Here is a 15,285-nt window from a genome sequence, read left to right as displayed (position 1 = left end):
CTCATGTGAGAAAAGTATGGGGATGAAAAACTTCTCTGCAATTTCCAGACGAAATATGAATAGCACCAAGTATCAAAGTTTATTCGTGACCATAAACTAACATTCTATGTATATAGTACACCCTACATGTCATAAATTAAAATAAGAGAAAAACACAGCTAATTATCTTTTGACACGGAACAATCTATAGGGAAAGTAATTCTACAGAGTTTCATTACAGTAATCATGATGGAAGAGTGCTTTTTTACTTTTTAAAAGATTTCTAAAAGATTTGTCAGCTAACAGAAAAAAAGTGTTTCTTCCATGGCACAGTTGAAGCAATTAATAAAGAGGAGTGACATTAATTCGAAGTGCCATTTCTACCTCCTATCTACAACCTTGATGGAAAGACCAAAAGCTGGCAAGAGTATATGTTCTTCTGTGAGGGACAGAGAAAATATATAAATATTTAAAAGAGTAAATAAATCTTGTTCCACAGGCCAGTGTTATAGGAAATTCGGCTTCTAGTGTAAACCCTAGATCCAGAACACATAGCATGATTTCTTATAAGGGCCTTCCAGATTCCAGTGAAGTGAGATTCCAAGCTTATTTGCTTTTTTAAAAAAAATGAGTAGTCAAGCTTAGATTCAATGTATAGTAATTGGGATAGATACCTTTCTCCCTCAAAATTAATTTTAACTAGTATTTCAATCAGTAAATCCTCATGTGGGCTTTCACTGTAATGCAACCTAGCTCTGGCCTCAGCTTGCACTGAAATGCCGTGAGTGAAGAATTGCTCTTAAGAACTTGTACTGAATTACCTTCAATTTGTTCTCATCTTTATAGACACAAATTTGTGTGCCAAATTTGTGTCTATAAAGCATTGAACTCAGCTCTTTGGCCCTGAAAACTGTGATTCCAAAAGGAATGTGATTATTTTCATAATGTTTGACAAATTTAATGGTTAGGTTTTTGTGCACAAGATGAAATAGTTTATCCTTGCTCTTTCTAGCAGATGAATGAAACAAAAATAATATCTGTTCAAACTCATTGCATACGATTTTCTATTTATGACAGATTTGTATGTATTGTTTTGTGAAAGTGACTACTTTTGTTTTACTACAATTATTTTCTATTTTTTCTTCCTTAGAATAGAGTACTCAAAGTACAACTACAATTGAGCCCAATATTTGCCTTATTGAGACGGTTAAGTGAGTTTTGTCCTATTTTATGACCTTTCTTGCCTCAACTGTTAAGTGAATCAATTAGTAAAATGGTTGTTAAATGAATCTGCTTCCCCATTGACTTTGCTTGTCAGTAGTCGCAAAAGGTGATCACATGACTCCATCATAAATATGAACCCATTGCAGGCATCTGACTTTGATCACATGGCCATGGGAATGCTGCAACAGTCATAAATGTGAAAAAGAGTCATAAGTCACTTTTTCCACTGCCACTGTAACTTAGAGCTGTCACTAACAAATGGTTGTAAGTCGAGAACTAGTTGTAAAGATTAACTTTGAAGCCAGCACATATCAGGAAGAGGATGATCATATTATCTGCATAAAGAAAAACAGATAATGGTTTCCTAGCTCTGGGGGATGAAACGAACATTTTGTCAGAAGTTAGATACTTGTTAAGGACTTGATATGCATAGTAAATTAAATGGACGTTGCTTGCCTGAACGTCCTTTCTGGGCGCACTGCTGGAGAATCCAAGAACGTGAGTAGTTTCCCTCAGCTAGGCTGATACTGAGTGCATATGACTTTAAGACAAACAGTTGACTCCGCCTCCAGGGCCTGGCTGAGGCTCAGTTTCTTTCACAAAGAAAGGCACATACGAAGGTCCAAGAGCCATCTGGAACCTCGGAGCAGAAGCCGGCCAGGGTGGGTTGGATTCTCCAGCAGCGTGCCCAGAAAGGACATTCAGGCAAGCAACGTCCATTCTCTAGCGCGCTGCTTGGAGAATCCAAGAGCGTGGGACATACCCAAGCAAGTGCTAGACGGGGGGGGGGGAGGGAAGGGCGGGAGGCTGAATGCTCCCGGGTATCAGAAGGAGAGATGACAGCCTGTAAAACATGCTGTCCAAAGGACACCTCAGCCAAGGCGAAGGAGTCAACCTTGTAGTGGCATATAAAAGGCGTAAGAGATGTCCAGGTTGCAGCTCGACAAATGTCCAAGATGGATGCCTGTGTGGCCCAAGCCGCCGTCGTGGAGGCGCTCCTCGAGTGCAGCAGAATACGTCCGGGCAGTGTCCTGTTCCTAAGGGTGTAACTTTGGCAATACATGCCTTGAGCCAGCGACCAATCGTGGCGGAAGAAACTTTGTGCCCCATTGACTCTGGTAAGAAGGAAATGAAGAGCGCTTCCGATTTCCAAAATGGCGCCGCACTTTTGATGTAATATCATAGCGCATGCCGGACGTCTAAGGTATGCCACTGAGCCTCCAGGCGATGGCGAGGAACCGGGCAAAAGTCCAGGAGGATCAGTTCTTGCAAACGATGGTAGATCGAATTGATTTTCGGTATGAAAGAAGGATCCATCCGAAGCACCACTCTGTTTGTGTGGAAAATGCAGAGGTCGGGACGGACGGACAGAGCCGCTAGTTCAGAGACCCTCCTAGCAGAGGTAATTGCCACAAGGAAGGCGACTTTCAGGATCAGGAATCAGAGACTGACAGAGGACAAGGGCTCGAAGGGCGGAGACATCAGCACCTGGAGAACCAGGGCAAGGTCCCACGTCGGGTATCGATGGACTACCGGGGGATGGAGATTAGTGGCCCCTTTAAGAAATTTCTGAATCCTCGGATCCTGCGACAGTGGATGATCTGATGCACACAGTAAGACCGAGTTCAAGGCAGCCACCTGGCGTCGGAGAGTATTTGACGCAAGGCCCTTGTCAAATCTGTCCTGAAGAAATTTGAGGAGAACGGCCGCAGAAGCCCTGGCCGGGTCAGTGTTATTCAGGGAGCACCATCGACGAAACGCCCGCCAGGTAACGTCATAGATCCGTCTGGTAGAAGCTCGCATTGTGGTGATTACCCATCCTGACAGGTTGTCCCTTCTCAGGAGGACCCTCTCAAATGTCAGATGGTCAACTGGAGTCATTGCGGCTCCAGGTGTTGGATGACCCCCCTGGCTGAGAGAGATCCAATCCTGGGGGATCCTCCAGGGGAGGGAGATCGACAGGTCCAGAAGGTCCGCATACCACGGCTGACAGGGCCAGTGCAGGGCAATCAGAAGAACCTCCGCGCCCTCTGATAAGATCTTGCGCAACACCCTCGGGAGGAGCGGAAGGGGGCGGGAAGGCATACAACAGACCGTGAGGCCAGGAGCAGCGGAGGGCATCCGTTCCCTCGGACGTTGGGCTGGGGAATCGGGAGAAAAAGCGAGGAAGTTGTGCGTTGCAAGGGCTCGCAAACAAGTCCACGAGGGAAACCCCAAAACTGGTCGACAGCTCTCGGAAGAATCCAGGGTCCAAGCGCCATTCTGCATGGTCGATTTGGGAGCGGCTCAGCCAGTCTGCCTGGGTGTTGTCCGACCCGGAGATGTGTTGAACCGAGATGGAGAATATGTGGTCCTCCGCCCAGGAAAGAAGAGACAGAGCCCCGTCCAACAGAGGCTTGGAGCGAGCGCCGCCCTCCCGATTGACATGTGCTTTGGCCGTAATGTTGTCCGTTAAGACCAGCACATGGCGCCCCTCTATCTCGGACTGAAAGTGGCAGAGGGCCAAGTGGACTGCCCTCAGCTCCAGCCAATTTATGTCGTTTTGGAGGTTGTTTGGTGACCAACAACCTTGGGCCATCTTGGTGGAAAGATGGGTGCCCCAACCCATCAGACTCGCATCCGTTGTTACTGTCACCCTGGGAGGTTCCTGAAAGAAGCACCCCCTCGCTATAGCGGGGAAGGTCCACCAATGGAGGGACCATTAGATGGAACATGGGAGTCGGACCTTTGACCTGGAATTGCTGCCAAGAGACTTCTGGTATGGGAGGAGGTACCATTGAAGGGGTCGGGAATGGAGGCGGGCCCAGGGAATGATGTGGATGCAAGAGATGAGTTTCCCGAGCAGTTGGGACAGCTGCAGGATGGAAACAGATGGGGATGATTGTACCTGCGAAATCAAGGCTGCAATGCTCAGACGACGATCTGGGGCCAGGATAATGTGTCCCGTAGCTGAGTCGATGATTGTACCAAGATGCAAGATACGAGTTGTAGGTTGTAGGTGGCTTTTCTCAAGATTCAGAGAAAACCCATGTCGTTGCAAGGTGTTGTGCACCATCTGCAGGTCCTGGAGGGCCCCTTGGTGGGACTAGGATAGGACGAGGATGTCGTCCAAGTAGCAGAAGACTCTGATGGGAATGAGTCTGAGAGAGGCGGCAACTGCAGCAAGGATCTTCGTAAAGGTTTGGGGCGCGGAAGAGAGGCCGAATGGCATGGCCTTGTACTGAAAATCCTGGTTGGCATAAGAAAACCGGAGGAAACGGCGGTGGGATGGCCTGACCGGAATGTGGAGGTAGGACTCCTTGAGATTGATGGAGGTCATCCTGTCCGATCTCCTGATGCAGCCCAAGATAGAGCGGAGGGATTGCATCCTGAATTGATGGTAAGTGATCAGTTTGTTTAACTCCTTTAGATCCAATATCCCCCTCCAGCCCCTGGAGCTCTTTGGAATGAGGAAAAATATTGAGTAGAAACCGGTTCCACGATGTTCTGTGGGAACCGGCTCTATAGCGCAGATGTCCAGAAGGTGCTGGATTTCCATGGACATCAGGTGCCACTTCTCGGGGTTGGCGGAGACGGGACATTGGACAAAGCGATTGGGAGGACAGGAGGAGAATTCCAGGGTCAGACCGAGGTGAATAGTTTGGAGTACCCATGCGTCCATCGTTGAAAGGTTCCACTGGTGGAAGAAGAAACTGAGACGCCCGCCGATGGGGTGGGACTCGGTGCAGTCATTTGCCCCGTCTGAAGGATCGTGAGCCCGTTCCTCGAAAGGGATGCTTGATGGTCTGCTGTCGTCTAGCGTGGTCTCAAAAGGCAGTCTGGTCGGAGGGACGGTCATAAGAGAAGGACGAAGAACGGTAAATGGTGGAACTGCTAGTCCCAGGCTCGACCTGAAAGGGCTGGCGTTGGCCGTACGGGGAATAGCGGCGATCAGCTCTACGATACAAAGATGGCATGATCTTCCGTTTGTCCTTATCCTCTATGAGGATAGGGTCCAGCGCCTCCCCAAAAAGCTGAGAACCCTTATATGGGGCAGAGGCAAGCCTCCATTTGGATTTTGCGTCTGCCCTCCAATGCCGGAGCCATAGGAGGAGACGGGACGTTACGGTGGAGACCACGGAGTGTGAGGTGAAATTGGCCGCCACCAGGCCTGCATCGGCGGAGTATTCCGTGGCTGCTACCAATCTGTTAACGTCCTGGTGGAGACGGCGATCGTCGGGCGGAAGTCGCTCCTGTAGCTGGTGAAGCCAGATCAGCGAAGCCCGGTTGAAAAAGGATGCAGACGTGGCAGCTCGTATGGCCCAGGCTGCCGCCTGATGGGACTTGCGGAAAATGAGTTCGGCTCTCCTATCTTCCGATCGCAGACCATCCATAATATCGTTGGAAAGGACTGCGGAGGAAGTCAAGGCAGCAATAGGAGCATTGACAGATGGTAGCGCAAATAGATCCTGGAGACAGGGCACCGAGCAGAACAGTTTCTTGTCGATGCCAGTCGGAGCCGCGAAAGATCCGGGCTGGGACCAGGGCCTCTGAACGACTTCAGAGAACAGCTGCAGACAGGGAATGAACTCCTGGTCCGGTTTTGGTACTGCAAAGAGGGCCTCATGAGGACTGGGGTCTCCCTGATGCTCAGGGCAAGCCTGAGAGGAGGCTAGCTGCGTGGTAGCAATGGCTTTGTGGAGCAAGGTCTTGAACAGAGAGGGCCTTTATCCGGCAATGCGTCTTCGTCATCCAAAAACTCCATATCCCTATTGTCATCGTAGTCAAATTGGGAGTCATCACTGTGAATCAACTCCTGTAAGGAATACTCGCTGGGTTCGACCTCAGCGCGAGGGACGACCGGTCTGGGAGCCTCAGAATGACACACTGGGGGGGGGAGGGTATTTGGGCTTGAAGTCCCTGAGGTTGAGTTCCTTGAGGGAAGCCAGCCGCCATCATCCTGGAGAGGGTAGCCGAAATCATAGCCTGAAGATCGTAGTAAACAGGTGCGCGCCCTCTGGCGGGCAGAGCCCCGCCGCCGTAGGGGTAAAAGTGGCCTCTGGTGCCCGACGAGGTAAAGGAGGCTGAGGCAGATGAACCGGCACAGTGGTCGAAGGCAGTGCAACCAAGTCGGTCTGCTGGCCAAAAACGTCCATCTGGGGTACCAGGATGACCCCGGCTGAATCTCCTGGAGTATTGGCAGGAGCGGGTTGTTGGCCCAATTGATGAGGAGATGCGGGTGCCACCGCCAGAAGCAACACTGGTTGAGGTGGGGGCTGGGCCTTGCGCTGGGCCTGGTCAAAGCGACGTTCTAAGGCATCATGTCTCCTTTTAGCGGCCTTATTCTCAGCAAAGGATGATTTGTGGGCCTTAGATGGTGAGGCCTTGGCAGAGTCCAAGGAGTGTTTGGGCCGCTTCTTAGGCTCCTTCCGCGAAGGGAGCTCGGAAGATTGGGTCTTGGAAGGGCTATGGGTCTGTTCCAGGTCCGAAGATAGCTCCGAATTGCCCATGGTAGAAAGTGAACCCAGCCCTCAATGAAAATGGATATATGAAGATATGTAAAAAAAAATTTTGGGAGGTGGGGTGGGGAGTAGAGTGTCAATCACCCCTGGAGAACTTCCCCCAACAGAAAGTTCAGCTCAGAAGCCCCGTCCAAATTATCCTGTGGAAAGGCCCAGATAGAGACTGGAGAAGGCTCAAAACAAAATGGCCACCTGTCAGAAGCGCTGGAGAAGCTCCCCACGACTGCGTTGGTAACGAGCTTCAATGGAAGGCACCAGAGCCAGCCGGCTCAGACGTGCTGTGGAGGCTCGTTGGTAGGCAAGACCCAGGCCTTCAGCAATGTCCGTTACAGAGCCACTGGAAGACGATGGCGACGGGAGACAAAATGGTGGCCGTGCGGGAAATGTCCGCTCGAAACACCACCGCGGCTGTGCCCTCGAAGGCCGTGATTGCAGGCGCGAGACCAGGTCAGTTCACTGAAGCGCTGTCACGATGAAAAGGGCCGAGATCCTGCGTGCGAGCACTAAAGAGTGCTCCAAACACCTCAAATGACAGGAAACAAGTCGCCGAGTATGCCGTGGAGCAACCGGGCAGGGCTCAGAAGCCGCCCGACAATCAGGAGAGACAAATAGTGATGGCGGTTTTGCCAGCAAGCCAGACAACCGACACGCTCACCGGCGGCATGATTAAACACGCCCACAGAGATGCCGGTGGTAAGGCAGAGCTCTGTGGTGATGTTCCAATGTGAGGAAGCGGAGGCGGGAGGCCTGGAGCCCCAAGACCAACACCGCCCCGCTGTTCCAGGAGATGTCAATAGACTCACTGCATTGTAGATGGTAAGGAAATGAGGTTTCTAGCTAAATTTGGTCAGAAAGCAGCAGTTAGAGTTCTAAGTGAAGGAGAAATCCAAAAGCACTCATTCAAACCCGACTGAGTGAAAGGAACTGAGCCTCAGCCAGGCCCTGGAGGCGGAGTCAACTGTTTGTCTTAAAGTCATATGCACTCACTATCAGCCTAGCTGAGGGAAACTACCCACGCTCTTGGATTCTCCAAGCAGTGCACTAGAGAAAAGAGGCTTGTTTAAACCTTTTTACAATTGGGAATTTGGGCTGAAATGCTTCTATTCACTGTACATTTGATTTGTTTATATATACTTTTACAGAGCATAATAATTAATCTAGTAAATTTGAAATCTATACAGTGTTTGATTATTTCTATTATAATTTTTAGAGATCTAAATTTTCTGTTACATGGTTTAGGATAATTGATTAATCTACAATTGATTGTTTGGAACTATTGTGTCCTGAATCTTTACCAGCCAAGACCTGCTTTTCTTCTACCCAAGCAATGTGGTCCCCACATATGTTTGCTATATTAAAAATACTTAAGAGACTGTTTAGACAGAAATCGGACGTTGTACTTACCTGAACGTCCTTTCTCGGCGCGCTGATGGAGAATCCAAATCCAAATCTTGGGGAGTTCCTCAGCTTGCTTGCCAGACTGGGTGAATATTTCTTTAAGAGATCCCCTTGGCCATTCCTCCCTTGCTTGGCTGAGTTCCAGTTCATTCACGAAGGCAAACAGAAACGGTGCTGTCATGAAACAAAACAATAAGAAAAAAACAACAGTTCTGGCCAGAAGCAGCAGGAGGGATGGGTTTGATTCTCCATCAGCGCGCCGAGAAAGGACGTTCACGTAAGTACAACATCCGTTCTCCAGCGCGCTGCTTGGAGAATCCAAATCTTGGAATATACCCAAGCTAGTCAGAATTCGGGAGGGCGGCTGCGGCATCCCAGGAGGGACCAGCCAGAACAGACTGTAGCACACGTCGACCAAACGAAGCCTCAGCCGATGCAAAGGAGTCAATTTTATAATGTCGAATAAAGGGAGTTAAGATAGTCCATGTTGCGGCCCAACAGATATCCAGGATGGAAGCCTGGGTAGCCCAAGCCGCTGAGGTAGCTGCGCTACGGGTAGAGTGAGGGAGGATCCTTCCCGGCAAAGGAGTCCGTCTGGTGCGATACGCCGTCACAATGCAGGCCTTAAGCCACCGACCAATCATGGATGAAGAGACCTTCATGCCCAATGTAGAAGGATGGAAAGATATGAACAAGGCCTCAGATTTACGGAACGAAGCCGTCCGCTTAATGTACCGACGGAGAGCCCTCTTCACGTCCAAGGTGTGCCATTGGTATTCGAGCTGATGACCAGGCGCCGGGCAAAAATCAGGAAGAATCAATTCTTGGCCTCGGTGGTATAGAGAATTTACCTTGGGCAGAAAGGAAGGATCCGTACGGAGCACCACTTTATTAGGATGGAAAACACATAGGTCGGATCGCACTGAAAGCGCTGCCAGCTCTGAAACTCGTCTAGCCGAGGTGATAGCCACCAGAAAAGCAACTCTGAGCGTCAGACATCGAAGGGAGACCGATGCCAGGGGCTCGAATGGAGGTGACATAAGAGCAGTAAGAACCAAGGGTAAGTCCCATGTTGGATATCAATGGACAGTAGGAGGCCGGAGATTGGAAGCACCCCTCAAAAAGGTCCTTATACGTGGATGCTGTGTCAAGGGTCGATCGTCGACAGAAGACAAAACTGTGCTTAGAGCCGCCACTTGACGCCTCAGTGTATTAGGAGCGAGGCCACGGTCCAACCCGTCCTGCAAAAACACGAGAACATCAGAGGGAGACGCTGTCGTAGGGTCCCGATGGGTCTTGGAGCACCAGGTGCAAAATGAGCGCCAGGTGGCATCGTAGATACGGTTTGTTGAGGCCCGTCTGGCGGATTGCATAGTGTGGATCACGCTAGCCGGGATGTTGTCCTTCCTCAGGCGGATCCTCTCAAATGCCAGACGGTCAACTGCAACCATTGTGGATCTGGGTGCAGAATGACCCCCTCGCTGAGAGATATCCTGTCGTCGGGGATGTGCCAGGGGCTTTCCACCGAAAGGCTCAGGAGGCCCACGTACCAGGGGTGACGCAGCCAATTGGAGGCGACCAGGATGAGATCTGCCTTCTCCTCCAACAGCTTGCAAATCACCCGAGGTATGAGTGGAAGAGGAGGAAAAGCGTAGAGTAGGCCCCGAGGCCACACGCTTCGAAGTGCGTCGCAACCTTCTGCTCCGGGACAGGGGAACCGAGAGAAGAATTGGGGGAGCTGGGCATTCAGCTGGTTCGCAAAAAGATCCACTGTTGGGATCCCGAACCTCCTCGACAGATCCTTGAACAACGACAGATCTAGGCACCACTCCGCCTGATCTACTTGAGTGCGGCTGAGCCAATCCGATTCTACGTTGTCTACGCCGGAGATGTGCTTGGCTGTCAGGGACAGAACGTTCTTCTCCGCCCAATGTAGCATCCTCGATGCCTCCTCCATTAGCTGTCTGGAACGGGTTCCTCCCTCCCTGTTCACATGGGCTTTCGTTGTTGTATTGTCCATGAGGACAAGCACATGTCGCCTTTTCACAGATGTCCGGAAATGAAGTAGAGCGAGGTGGACCGCTCGCAGCTCTAACCAATTTATGTCGTGTTGTAAATCCCGAGTGGACCAACAGCCCTGGGCGATCGATGACTGCAGATGAGCGCCCCAACCGAACTGACTCGCGTCCGTGGTTATCGTTATCCGATTGGGCTCCTGGAAATAACACCCCTTCCTTATGGACGGGGATATCCACCACTTGAGAGACAGACGGACCACTGTCGGGAGAACGACTGTGAGGTTGGAGCTTACTCGGAGAGACCTTTGATAGGGCAGGAGGAACCATTGAAGAGGACAACTGTGAAGCCGAGCCCACGGGACAATCGTGATGTACGAAATTAATTTGCCGAGTAGCTGGGACAAGGTGATCAGACGAACGAATCTGAGCGACAAAACCTGCATCACCAAGGATCGAATGCTGCGAACCCTGACGGGAGACAGAAAGACATGACAGCTGACCGAGTCTATGACAGCTCCGAGATGGAGAATGCGAGTAGTGGGTAGAAACTGACTTTTGACGAGGTTCAGAGAGAACCCGTGCTGCTGTAAAAGATGAGAGACTGTCCTGAGGTCGTCCACAGCTTGATCCCGAGTGGCAGAGAGGATAATGATGTCGTCCAGGTAGCACATAACTGTCACAGAGAAGCCGCCAAGGCTGCTAGCAGCTTCGTGAAGGTCCGAGGGGCGGACGAGAGGCCAAACGGCATGGCCCGATATTGGAAGTGCTGGTTGGAGTAGGCAAATCGAAGAAAATGTCGATGTGAAGGATGGATCGGGACATGCAGATAAGCCTCCTTGAGGTCGATTGAAGTCATAAAGTCGCTCTGTCGGATGCCCTGCAGAATTGACTTGAGCGACTGCATTTTGAAATGGTGATATCTGACAAACTTGTTCAGCGCTTTCAAGTCTAAAATCCCTCTCCAGTCCCCGGAAGACTTCAGGACGAGGAATAGGCGTGAGTAGAAACCGGATCCCCGTTGTTCCACCGGCACAGGTTCGATGGCGCAGATGTCGAGCAGATGATGTATCTCTGCGTCCATCAAAGCTCTCTTCTCCGGATTTCCAGGTACAGTACATCGGAGGAAGCGGTTCGGAGGGCTGGAGAGGAAGTCCAATGTGAGGCCGAGCCTCACAGTCTGGAGAATCCAAGCGTCTGTTGTGGAAGAGACCCACTGGGGCAAGAAATGAAAAAGACGACCGCCAATGGGGAGCTCTGAGGGATAGTCACTTGCCCCTCCTGAATGGCCTGGAACTGGCCCCTCGGAATTGCCGCTTGGAGCTAGATTGCCCTCTGCTCCAGTCTCGAAAGGCAGAACGTTCAGCGGTACGATCGGCACCCTGGGAATAATGTCTGGAAAAATAGGAGCCACTGGGCCCTGACTCCGCCCGAAAGGGCTGCCTCTGGGTACACGGAGTAAACCTTCTATCATGACGTCTGAAAGAGGAAGGCATAACTTTTCGTTTATCCTTATCCTCCACCAGTATAGGGTCTAATGCTTCCCCAAAGAGAAGAGAACTCTTGTAGGGAGCAGATGCCAGCTTCCATTTTGACTTAAGATTGGCCCTCCAGTAGCAGAGCCAGAGGAGGCACTGAGAAGTAACATTGGAAACAAGAGCCCGAGAACTTGGCTGCAGTCAAAGATGCATCTGCGCAGTACTCCATGGCTGCCACAATTTTATTTATGTCATGGTGGAGCCTGCTGTCATCTGGTGGTAACCGCTCCTGCAATTGGCGCAACCAAATAAGGGATGCGCGAGCAAAGAATGAGGTTGACGTAGCTGACCTGATGGCCCAGGCAGTCGATTGATGCGTCTTACAAAGAGACAGCTCAGCCTTCCTGTCCTCGGTCCTGAGACCGTTGAGCACATTGTTGGAAATAACGGCAGAAGAAGTCAGCTGGGCCACGGGGGCGTCCACGGAAGGCAATTGGATGAGATCCTGCAAAGAAGGATCCGAGCAATACAATTTCTTGTCCAGTCCGGTAGGTACAGAAATGTAGGCCGGTTGGGACCAGGATCATTGGACTACATCCGTGAATAACTCTGGACATGGAATAAAGTCTTGGTCAGGCTTTTGTAAGTGGAACAAGTCATCATGTGGATTAAGAGTTGACTGTTGTGATGTTTGAGCGGAAGATAGTCCCATATTTGTGGTAACTTTGGCCTTGTGGAGCAAGGACTTAAACATGGAAGGACGGAAGAGACCCGTGAAAGCGGGATGTTCAGGAGCGAGGTCTCGTCTTCCAACAACTCCATCTCATCAGGCTCCTCCTCGTCCCAGAGTGAGTCTTCCGCCAGAAGGGATTCAGGATGATGGAAGTAGCCATGATGCGGGTCACCATACAGTTGAGCCGTTGGTGGATGGGAAGATACCATGGAGGGGGGTTGAGGCCCCTGAGAAGGAGCTGAAGTCAGGATGTGAGAGATGGTCTGAGACACAAGATCCTGAATGTCCCTAGACAGAGCAGGTTGAAGGCCCTCCGAAGGGCAGAGTCCAGTGGCCGTAGGTGTGAATGTTGCCACAGGTGCTGGTCTACCAGAAGGATGGGGAGGGAGAACGCTGGGTCCGGGTGCAACAGATGGAAAAGCTGCTTCTCTAAGGTGTTGAACGTCAGAAGCATACTGAGCAGCCACAGAATGATCTTGAGTCACCTGAGTAGACCGATCAGGTGACAACTGTCGATTAGAAGATTGAGCCCTCTGCTGAGCGAGAAGGTATTGTCTCTCAAAGGCCTTGCGCTTCCTTTCTTCAGCCCTATCAGCAGCAGATGAACGAATGGTAGGATGAGGGCTAGCAGATCTTGCCCGGACATCACATTGTTTAGAAACCTTGGAAGAGGTTTTTGAACGTGTCTTGGCCTCTGGAGGACTATAGGCCTGATCAATTTCAGAGGAAACATCAGACTCAGCCATGAGCACCGCCAATCCAGGTAAGTCAACGAAGAGGAATAACAAAATTGATTGATGAAAGTTGATCAATGAAGTAATTGCTTTTTTTGTTTGTTTTTGTTTTTTAACAAGAACAAAATCAAACAGAGAAGTGATAAACTCAGATATGGCCAATAAAGGTGTCAGAACACCCCCAACAGCCGCTTCGCTGCCACTCACAACTGCAATATAAACTGTTCAAATATTCCTCTCCAGCCGTAATTTAAGAATCCTGTGATGTTCTGACTTGAAGAAAATGGCGGGCGGCTCGAAGGCACTTCAAAATGGCGTGCGGCTCGAATCTAGCCGCCCAGCGCCGTTGCGGAGTGAGGGAAATGACAGATGGCAGTTAAAAATGGCGCGCGGCTCGAAATTAGCCGCCCAGCGCCGCAGTCAAAGGAAGGAGCCGAAAACACAGCGTGGGGAACAAAGCTGATTAATCGGCACAGCGAAGCTCAGTCAAATGGGGGTTTGCAGGTAAAACGCATAGACCCCTGGCCGCCAATTGAAGTTGGAGCAGTGTGGAAGGCGGTGGTGGCTTTCCGGCAGTCCGGAGCCAACGCAACCGCCGGTGGCGAGCTCCACGTCTCAGAGATGCCTAAACAGGTATCGCTCCGAGAAAAACGAGGCAGAAGCAAACAGAGGGGAGCCCCCTGGAAGAGCCCCAGGGCTAACTCACCCACCACGGCAATTACGGAGCCTGGAAGACCAACAAACAGCTGAGAAGCCTATTGACGAATCCACACCGCTCAGAAGTCAAGAAATTTAAGAAAATTTTGCTTGGAAAATCCAAATGGGAAGAGTTCTTCAGCCGAATTAGCCAGAGCCAAGGGAAAACCCAGTCTCTTGCTTGACTGAGTGAATGAACTGGAGCTCAGCCAAGCAAGGGAGGAGTGGCCAAGGGGATCTCTTAAAGAAATATTCACCCAGTCTGGCAAGCAAGCTGAGAAACTCCCCAAGATATGGATTTGGATTCTCCAAGCAGCGCACTGGAGAAATAATAGGATTTTCTTTTCTTTTTTAAAAGATTGGCACTGTAATAGAATAATAGTAGTCTCCGAGCAACTGGACAGAGCAATCAATGTATGTGAAGAGAAGACCAACACAGGAGCCCACTATTCTGCATTAGCTTTTATAAGTAATGCCAGAAGAAAAGAAGATAAAATAATCACAGGATGGAGATGGGGTCAACGGTAGCAGCTCTGGGAAGTAAAAAGAAAGAGGGAAACAAAACTAGATGTAAATGTAGGCAGGGAAAGAGATCAAAGAAAAGGAAAAGAAATGAAAGATAGCTTTCCTCAGATATATTTCAATTTTAGCATGAAAACAATCTCCCCCAAATGGCTTATCTTCAAAGGTACCAATGCTTTTCAACAGCGAACTCTGCAATTGCTTATATTTCCTGTCCACTTTTACTTTCAGCATCATTTTCTAATCTTTTAAGAATTACAGGGAATGTATGATCCCCATCCACAAATAATTATTTAATGTGGGGGCGGGGGGAAATTTCATCTACTTATAGATTAACTGTGAGTACCAGTAGTTCTTTATAGGATATGTAGAGGAAACTGAAAATACACAAATGTTAACAACATATTACAAGCTAGAATAACTATATGGATAACTGAGTCTGATATGCCTTTTTCATTAAAAGAGTGCAGATGATTAAAGAGCTGACGCTTGTCAGAAGCACTCTTAGCCACAGCCACCATCAAACTTCTAAAAAAGCCATGAAACAAAGAAAAGCAATAAACACTCCCTACAGGAATTTTTTATCTGTATCAGGTTTTTTTTTAATGCTCCCAGCTTATATATGGGATAGTTTCATTCATTCATGCCTTCCTTCTAATTCTATATTTTAAAATATGTAGATATAAATATGATTTCATCTGCCTCGTTGGGAACTGATTTTAGAAACAAAAGTTTTCAAACCTTTATCTATTTTGGACAATACCTTTAGTAATGTATCCCAGTTTCAATGAAGAAACTTCACAAGGAAGGAAGGAAGGAAGGAAGGAAGGAAGGAAGGAAGGAAGGAAGGAAGGAAGGAAGGAAGGCAGGCTTTGCCCAGATTTGATAAAGGTGCTTTTCAATGTTTCCAAGTGCAAGTTTCATTTTTTTCAAGACGTTCTCATTATCACAAAATGTACTCTTAACTCTGCAGTTTTAAAAATAACTGACTGAAGTATTCTAATA

General features: G+C 49.4%; 1 protein-coding gene across 4 annotated transcripts in view; it reads right to left on the bottom strand.

Annotated features, from left to right (window-relative positions):
* Positions 1-15,285, bottom strand: part of MIER1 (MIER1 transcriptional regulator) — an 81,241-nt gene that overhangs the window by 15,580 nt on the left and 50,376 nt on the right. Inside the window, exon 1 of one of the 4 annotated variants that reach the window (XM_060689977.2) lies at positions 8,109-8,267. The exons of the other annotated variants lie outside the window; for them this stretch is intronic. Coding sequence (XP_060545960.2) covers positions 8,109-8,252 — 144 coding nt within the window. The 5' untranslated portion in view covers positions 8,253-8,267. Of the gene's footprint in view, positions 1-8,108; positions 8,268-15,285 lie in introns of those variants that run through there. 4 annotated transcript variants of the gene reach the window in all.

The sequence above is a fragment of the Pantherophis guttatus genome, chromosome 3, assembly GCF_059756535.1.
Source record: "Pantherophis guttatus breed Tessera chromosome 3, ASM5975653v1, whole genome shotgun sequence".
Lineage (NCBI taxonomy): Eukaryota > Metazoa > Chordata > Lepidosauria > Squamata > Colubridae > Pantherophis > Pantherophis guttatus.
Note: the sequence above shows the minus strand (reverse complement) of the source record. Positions and strands in the feature narration are given on the sequence as shown.